At 39.1% G+C, this 9,352-nt stretch overlaps 1 protein-coding gene across 1 annotated transcript; it reads left to right on the forward strand.

Annotated features, from left to right (window-relative positions):
- The first annotated feature begins 572 nt into the window (after positions 1-572).
- On the forward strand, positions 573-3,794 carry fzd10 (frizzled class receptor 10). The gene has a single exon (XM_048210456.1). The coding sequence runs from the start codon at positions 1,334-1,336 to the stop codon at positions 3,074-3,076; it is 1,743 nt and encodes a 580-aa protein (XP_048066413.1). The 5' UTR covers positions 573-1,333; the 3' UTR covers positions 3,077-3,794.
- Positions 3,795-9,352: the final 5,558 nt, after the last annotated feature.

The raw sequence follows: 9,352 nt of genomic DNA on the forward strand, positions 1-9,352 counted from the left end.
AATATTTATCACAGACTTTATTTTACTCATTAATTAAAAGCCACCATTCTAAATAAATTAGTAAATCAAAACTTCATGAGATATTCCAGAGAGAACGTCAAAACTAACGTAGCTATATACAGATGTAAAGGGCAGCATTTTAAGTTTGCCTTGGTGAAGATTAGCAAAAGTTTCTGATCACTAATGACTAACTTATTTTATTTATTAATAATGTTCTAAAAGCCACATGGTTTCATTTTTGTGTGGGGTGAGAGACTTCAACCATCAGTTCTAGTTCAGTCAACAATAAAAAGCGAGGGGAATTTCAAGGAATAAAAACTCTCCCTTCTCTTCACTCTCTTCCCACAATGGTCGGAGCGTGAAAATCGTCAGTTGTAGAGAGAAAGGGGACACATCTCGACTGGAAAGCCTCTGAATCCTTTTGGTCGCCCTCTGCGAGAGATTTATCGCTGACTTGCGCCGAAAAGTGTTTCGTAAATCATCAGAGGGATTTCGTCTGAGGGAGAAAACAACAACAACAACAAATGGCCAGTGAGTAATTTACTGTGATCCTGTGGTAAAGTGGTGACGAGGATTTGAGGTCTACACAGTCAGTTCCGCACGGTTTAAGGATAATCAGTGTGTCAGTTTGGGCTTTCTTATGTAAAACAGCTGTCTTTGAAGGCGGATCTTTTGGCAGGTTAGTTCAGGACGGTGGCGGAGGAGCTCAGACACAGACAGAGTGCGAAGCAGCGAACAACTCTTGACGGATAAACGGAGTGTCTGGAGACGAGCTGAAGTGCATATTCACACGTTTACCAAGCGGATTCGTTCATTCATTTTCAGATGACTGCGATAAAACGACGCCGTGCCTTCAGTTTGGTCAGTTTGGATACACTTTGCGGAGGATGAATGAGGAAAGTAGCGCGAGAGCGAGTTGAAAAGTAAGTGTACTTTCGTGAGAGAAACAGACCGTCAACATTATCTCACAGGAGAGGACCATAAGAGCTTTAGAAGAAGGAATTATCATCTGTGAACTGGAAATTGAACAAAAAAACTGCATGAAACCTCTCAGTATGGTGAAAGCTTTCTAATATTTCTCATCTATCTAAAGATTTTTTTGACATAGTTTTGAACTGAACTGTTTGGAATCTGACTCAGTTTGATTGATTTGCAAAGGAAAACGTCTCCTTTTGTACTAATTCAACATCACCCTTCTAATTTTTGGGATACAATAACTTTTTTCCGCTACAATTACGAAGAGTGACAATGAAGCAACTTTTATAGAAAAAAATATAAAGCTTTTTTTTTTTTAAAGAATAATCCCCACTACATGAGTTCATATTGAAAGACAATGTTTGCCGCAAATGTTGGACTTAGCTTTGTGCTGCTGTGCGTGGCCGGATTTTGTTCCGCTATCAGTTCCATCGACCCAGACCGGCCGGGCGAAGGAAGATGCCAGGAGATTGCTATTCCACTCTGTAAGGACATTGGCTACAACTTGACAGTTATGCCGAACTTAATGGGACATGAAGATCAAAGTGAGGCAGCTATAAAGCTGCATGAGTTCGCTCCGCTGATTGAGTTCGGCTGCCACAGCCATCTGAAGTTTTTCTTGTGCTCGCTCTATGCTCCCATGTGCACGGAGCAGGTATCCACACCCATCCCAGCGTGCCGAGTAATGTGCGAGCAGGCAAGGCAGAAGTGTTCTCCCATCATGGAGCAGTTTAACTTCCACTGGCCTGAGTCACTGGACTGTTCCAAACTGCCAAATAAAAATGACCCCAATTATCTCTGTATGGAGGCACCTAACAACGGCACAGACGAGCCCCCAAAGGGATCCCACACTCAGCCGCCAGACTCCCGACCCCCTCGGCCAGGGAACAGCCAAGAACTGCCTATTAAGGAGAGGGTCGGTAAGACAACATGTAGCAACCCTGGAAAGTTTCATTACGTACAGAAGAGTGAGTCCTGTGCCCCCAAGTGTTACTCCAACGTCGACGTGTACTGGAGCCAGGGTGACAAGCGCTTCTCCATGGTGTGGATTGCCATCTGGTCCATCCTGTGCTTCATCTCCAGTGCCTTTACCGTCCTCACCTTCCTCATCGATCCACAGCGCTTCAAGTACCCTGAGCGGCCCATCATCTTCCTGTCAATGTCCTACTGCGTCTACTCAGTGGGCTTTCTTATAAGACTTTTTGTGGGGGTGGAAAACGTGGCCTGTGACCGTGACAGCGGTGTTCAGTACATCATCCAGGAAGGCTTGGAAAGCACTGGCTGCACTATAGTCTTCCTCATTCTTTACTACTTCGGAATGGCCAGTTCCCTGTGGTGGGTCATTCTTACTCTCACATGGTTCCTCGCAGCTGGGAAAAAATGGGGTCACGAGGCCATTGAAGCCAACAGCAGCTACTTCCATCTGGCAGCATGGGCTATACCAGCTATTAAGACCATCATGATCCTGGTTATGAGGAAGGTGGCAGGAGATGAGCTCACAGGGGTCTGCTATGTGGGCAGCATGGATGTCAAAGCCTTGACAGGGTTTGTTCTTATACCCCTCTCTTGCTACCTCATCATTGGCACTTCTTTTCTGCTCTCAGGGTTTGTGGCACTCTTTCACATCCGTAAGGTCATGAAAACTGAAGGAGAGAATACGGATAAGCTGGAGAAGCTGATGGTTAGGATTGGCGTCTTCTCTGTGCTCTACACGGTCCCTGCCACTTGCGTCATCGCCTGCTATTTTTACGAGCGTCTCAACATGGATTATTGGAAGATTCTAGCAGGAGAGCAAAAGTGCTCTGAGGACAGTAAGAGCGGTGAGGAGTGCGTGATGAAGAGCTCCATCCCAGCCGTGGAGATCTTTATGGTTAAGATTTTCATGTTGCTGGTGGTGGGCATCACCAGCGGCATGTGGATCTGGACCTCCAAAACGCTGCAGTCTTGGCAAAACGTTTTCAGCCGCAAACTTAAGAAGAAGACGAGGAGGAAGGCTGCATGTGTTTTCACAGGAAGTGGACCTTACCTCAAGCCTCATCCTGCACTGAAAGGACATAAAACCAAGTACGAACCAGCAGGTCCTCCTGCAACTTGTGTATGAGCTGGGCCTCTATACACACACGAATGGCCAAGAAATAATTGCTGGACTTAAACCAACTGCTTTATAAAGAGACAAGCTAGCAAAGAACACAACAATGCTCATATTTATTTTATGCAAACTTCAGATGCAACATCCCCAACAGGTTTTTTTAGTTCTTAGTGCTTGAACTACATCTTAAACTTTGCGGACTTTGGGGACCGTTTTGTGAAACAAAGAAAAAGGGAGCAAGTCCCTATTGCTGTCATTGGGATGCCTGTATCTTGTCATGTGCAATAGTTGTTTCCCTTAGTGACAGAGAAAGGGACTCTGAAACTGTAGGGCTGTGATTAAAGACAATGAAAGGACTCGACAAACAATGGGTGTGAATGGCTCGGGGAAAAGCGGCTCCTCCATGGCATAGTCGTGTGGCTTTTCTATGGAAATGAAGGCCGTGTCATACACAACTGCATTGACATTGGAGTGCAGCTGCTCAAAAAGGCCTCGGCAGAGAATGAACTGCCTATTTTTAGGCCTTTTCATGGAACAAAGTAAATCTTTAAGCACTAAATATTGCCAACACAAAGAGAAAAACTTGTTATTTGAGTTGTTTTGTACAGTGAGTTCATGCCCCTGGTTTGTTTTGTTATACCAAGCTCTTTTTAATGTCCTATACATTTGTGTATATTTCTAAAGGTTCATATTTTATAAGAATAAATAAAACATTTTAGTTTTAAATGTTTGAAATGAAAAGCAAATGCTTTTATTATTTGTGTTGAGTTTGAAAAGTTTTTACTTCATGAAGCATTCTGTCATGCTCTATTCTAATTTTAAAGATACGTCTGCTGGGAATCACTAGAGAGATTCAATTAATATTCTTCATCAGTCATACCTCATCAAACATCCCTAAGCTAAAACACTCAAAACCTTAAAGGAATATTTTACCCGAAAATGAAAATTCTCATTTACTCACCAAACCTGTATGACTTTCATTCTTCTACTGAACACAAAAGAAGTCCACAATGAAAGTCAACAACAACACTGAACCACATTGTATTTTATTAGATGTGTTTTTGTTTTTTTCATTATTAATATTTTTTAACATTTTCTTTTGTGTTAATAAAGAAATTTCATACAGGTTTGGAACAACGTGGGTGTAAATTATGACAGAATTTACATTTTTGGGTGAACTATTCCTTTAAGGTTGCAGAAATACGTAGAATTAATCCATTGGGTTAAAAATTTTGAAGCAGCATGTAATAATCTTGCCATGTTCCTAATTCTTATACAAACATCATAACAGAGGAAATACTTACTTGAGACCCAATCTCAGGCCTCAGCCTCATCTCTGATGTACTTTGGGCCTCAGCTTTTATGTTTTTGAATAGAAAAGGGTTAGTTAGATCAACCACACTCAGACCTGTTATTCTCACAATGGCTATTGAGAAGTAAGTAGATTATATATATACCTTTATTACAAATGACATCAAAGATTTTGAAGAAATGTGTAATTTAGGACCTTTATACTCTTTTTAAAAATGCTCTGGCTTTTATATTCCGATCTTATTAAAATTAATCTATTCACTTCCATGTTTCATTGATAAACAATACTGAAGCAAGGGCTTTAAAGTTTGTTTGTTTTGGTCTCCAGGTTTGGCTTTTTTTCTATCTCGGTTTCATTTGTAACATCAAATTGGGTCATTTTTGAAGTGTTGCCTTTGATTTAACAGTGCTGTTTTTGCTGTTGCAGAGTAGATCGCTCAAAAAGTCTGTTACCAGCAATCACATATAAATTTTCTTAATGCTAATTTTTTTTTACCACATCAACATTAAAGATATCAAGTCAAGTCAAGTCTTGACATCTCAGGTATTAATTGTACATCTATCTATCTATCTATCTATCTATCTATCTATCTATCTATCTATCTATCTATCTATCTATCTATCTATATACCTACCTACCTGCCTACCTGTCTGTCTGTCTGTCTGTCTGTCTGTATATCTGTGTTCATCAATGTTTTGTTTGATGGAAATCTCTTTTTTGTGTGCCATGTGCCTCCTTAGCACATCAAAATTAGTGACTCAATTTTATGGTGTTAATACTTTAATACTGGATTGACCTGAGAAACGCAAGTTCATAAAACACACACAGTGAACCTTAAGGTTGTTTGTCTAGAGAAAACAGAAGTATATTAAACATTACGCCCTTTAGTAATCTAATCGCTTCTGTCATTAGCTTGACTCCACAGAGCACATTTGCATAGACAGGTGAGGCTGACCTTCAGGCGTTGCACAGTTGAAGGAAAACTATAACATGCAACAAAAAAGGAAATCACTCTCATTACATGCCCTATCATGTCCTATAAGCTTCTCTTTTCCCCGATGTGTGTGTTTGATTCGGTTTGATGTGATTTGTGTTATGAAATGAGAAATACCTTTAAAGAATCAAATGCTTACTTATTAAATGATCTAATTACTGCTTTCGTAAAAAGCAGTTTGTTTCCCCTAGAAGTACACACGCCCAGATCCTCAGGTGTCTTTTGATCTGTCTTCATTCTTAATGTGCTTGTTTTATAAATAAATTCACACTCAGAATTCAATTTGGTATTTTAAGTTCAACTTCATGTTGACTTTGATCTGAAATATTCATACAGAATAGAAGCTTACGCTATCTATGAGATGTTTTGCCAGCCTATTTCAAATAATTACTGTTAACCAACTCATTCATTCTACCTTCTTCAAAGACAAAATGAACTGATATAGACTATATATATCCAAGTATTAACTGTGACGGTGAATCAAACAAAATATTTCTATATAGTTTTTGTTCAAAATATTAAAGCTCTCTAAGCCTTAATACAACAAACAGCAAACTGCAAAGATTTATTAGGTTGCCATTTATTATACTTTGAGTCATTAAAAGATTATGGTCTGTTTGGACAATTTCTCTGCCCTTTAAAAGCTCACTTTAGGTGTCAAGTGCAGCGTGTGTGAAAGTGTGTGTATGTGTGTGTGAAAAAGATCTAAAACAGGTCTGATCTGATGAGAAGGATTGAGTGAAGTGTGTGTTCTGTACTTTGCCCAGGGGGTATTCAAGTCTCTACAAAGTCCTTGTAGTGTTTCAAAATTCAGGCACATGAATCAGAGAGGCCTCGTTTGACACACACACACACACACACACACACACACACACACACACACACACTTCTGTTATACTCTGTCACACCACCCCGTCTCTCAAACACACACACACACACACACACACATACTTGTGTACACACTATAGGCTGTTTAAGGGCCACCTGGACTCTGGGCCCTGGGGTGTGTGAGTCGAACTGTAAATATCAATGACAGTTACCACTCCACCTTCTTCTAAAGACTATCTCACTTTTTCCTTTTCTCTTTTTTCCTACCCTCTTGCTTTTTCTGAAGTTGCAACTTAAAGATGGGTTCACCATGTGAAGATGGAGTGTGTTTTTGAAGTAAGGTAAGAGCTGAAGTGTAAAGGACAGCAGCCCGTTTCGTTTTAATGCCACATCCAGTGCTCTGCACATCTGAAAGGACTCTTTCTTGCAAGTGTCCTAACAGCTTTATCTAGGTGTTTGGATGATCTGTTGGTCGTTGGTAAACATTCATTATTTAGTTTCTTGGGTATTCAGTTTCAGGTGAGTAGAATAAACCCATACACATTCCCTATTTTGCTTCTACATGTTTTACACTATAGCTAATAATTATTTAATGAATGCATTGGGTTGGGAACTAGTTCTTAAGTAGAATTCTTATTTGGAACTGGTTCTATTAAAAATAATACTGTAAACGAATTATGTTCATTCCATATTGTGATGTACAGTAATCTGCAAAAGTCTTAGGCCACCACCAACTTTGACATTTAATTTTTTTTTTTTTACTTTATTTTGATACAAACTGAAAATACAAGAAATATGTACACAAAATGTAAAAAAAAAAAAAAAAGCTTATTTTAGCAAAAATCAGTATTTAGTGTGACCTCCTGGACTTCTGTTTCTCAAGGAGGAAAATTTGAGAAACATCTTATCAGATTTTGAAAGTTTTCTTGGCCTTCCAGTCCTTTTCAATTCCATTTAGGTTTTTAACCCCTTAAGCCCTGAGGATATTTTCAGAGTTTTGTTTTTTTCTTTTTCTGAGTGACACACAAAAAATTAAAGACTCGTAACTACAAAACTATAGCAAGGAGAGTCAAAAGGTTGGTATCGTTTGAAAATAAACTTTTTAAATTTTTAAATAAAAAAATTTAAAAAAGAAATAAAAAAAAAGAAATATAGTAGCAGGTTCATTTGATGATGCTCCTCTATATGTGAGCTGTATCTGGATCAAATTGTTTGGTGATTGCATGAAGAAATCAAAAGTTATAGCATGCTGAGAAACTGCTGATAAAAAAAATAAAATAAAAGTTTGCTCAAGGGAAATTTTACATATATTTCATATTTGACATGCAATAACTCAGAAAGGAAATTTTGTGGTGATCGCATAAAGAAATCAAAAGTTACAGCATTTGGAACCAAGGTAGCCTTTTTGTTTAGTCACTGGCACCACCCTAACCCTGATGGACATTTTTAAAATCTTTCTTTCACGTGGAGTAACTCTTGATCGACGCATGGGATTATGTTGATCTTATACTCCTTTTCAATTCGACAATTCCATTTAGGTTTAACAGAGCCAGGTTCCTGCTATTGCTCAAGTGTAAGGGGAGGTCACTAAATACTTCGTTATGGTCCTGTGCTGGAGTGCCCTTGGGAGCCACCAGAAGGCACTCCCCTGTTCATTGCCATTTTCATCTCGGACTTCATAACCCACTGCCCGGAATAATCAGCCATGATTGTCTACAGCTATGTCTTGTTACCCTATTTAAACCCTGGTTTCTGTCTCATTCATTGCTCAGTCTTGCTAATGTTAACACTGCTTCCCTTGGTTTTCTATACGTTTCTTGGTTTACCTGTGTTCACCTGTGTTCTGGATATCATTGTTTGGACTGCCAACACTTTGTTTTACAATTTGCCTGTCAGTGTTGCCAATTTAGGGAATTTGTCACTATAGATTTAGTGACTACCCGCCCCTTTTGAGACTTTTTTCAAAAGTTTAGGGACAAATCTAGCAACTTCTTGGACAAACCTTATCTAGATTCTTATTTTGCTCACTGATCTCTATTCATATTTATATAGATCAATGAATTTGTCATTATGATGTCATCTAGTGACATTTAGCTACCAGTTTTAGCTACTTTCAATTGAAAGCAGTTGTTGCCTGTTTTTGGACTTGATTGTGGATTACTCCTTCTAAATAAATACTGCATTTGGCTCTGCAACCCACTTTCATGACAACTGCATACAAATGTCCTGTATTTTCTGGTTATATTCTAATAAAGAGACTGAGAAATAATTATATATGGTCATTATACTATTGCTAAAACAACATCTAATGGTGGCCTAAGACTTTTGCACAGCACCGTATATCTGAGTGAAACGGCTTCTCAGACTGTAGGGCAGGACTCGATTTTGTTCGTCAGTAATTGATTGGATGGTTGTGGTTTGCAATTGCTGTGATCTCATGTGAGTGACTGGTTGACCCGCCCTCACGGCAGTAAACGCGTCATCAGAGAAGAGTTGTCACTGCAAGAAGAAGGGGAAGATATTTTATTTAAAGATCACGAGGGCACATCAATTTAACCCTTTGAGCGGTACGGTCCCACATATGGGATTTTTATTTCAGTGCCCCTGGGCGTACGGTCCCACATATGCAGTGGCGTAACTTTGTTTTAAAAAGTGGGTGGGACAGGAATGTGGGGGTGGGGTATTGCAATTGTATTATTACAATAATAATAATATGATATTAAAATTAATATGATAGTTTCTTCCTTACATCTGCTATAATACAATATGTCTCGGGAGTATGTATATTAATTAATAAACACGTGGATCCGCTGTTCCAAAGAGATTGTCCTGATGGACTGGAGGCAATATTTTCGTTCAGCATGCAAGATTCTGGGTTCGAATCCAACCATGTATTATTTATTTATTTATTTATTTTTTTCATTAAAACCAAAGATGTTCGTCAGTGATTGTATATAAAGAGCAGGGACACGTTTATGTGTATTTTGTTTTGTGATTCGACGTAACGAATAGAGAGTCTCTGCAACAGTTAAGCGATAGATTGAAGCGCTTGTCCGTGTGAAGACTGCGCAATGTGCAGGAGCGCCAAGAGAACACTTTTGCGCCTCTGATAACAGCGACAACGAGCACTCAACATGATTTCAAAAACAACACA

Source organism: Megalobrama amblycephala, linkage group LG12, assembly GCF_018812025.1.
Source record: "Megalobrama amblycephala isolate DHTTF-2021 linkage group LG12, ASM1881202v1, whole genome shotgun sequence".
In the NCBI taxonomy this organism is placed as follows: Eukaryota; Metazoa; Chordata; class Actinopteri; order Cypriniformes; family Xenocyprididae; genus Megalobrama; species Megalobrama amblycephala.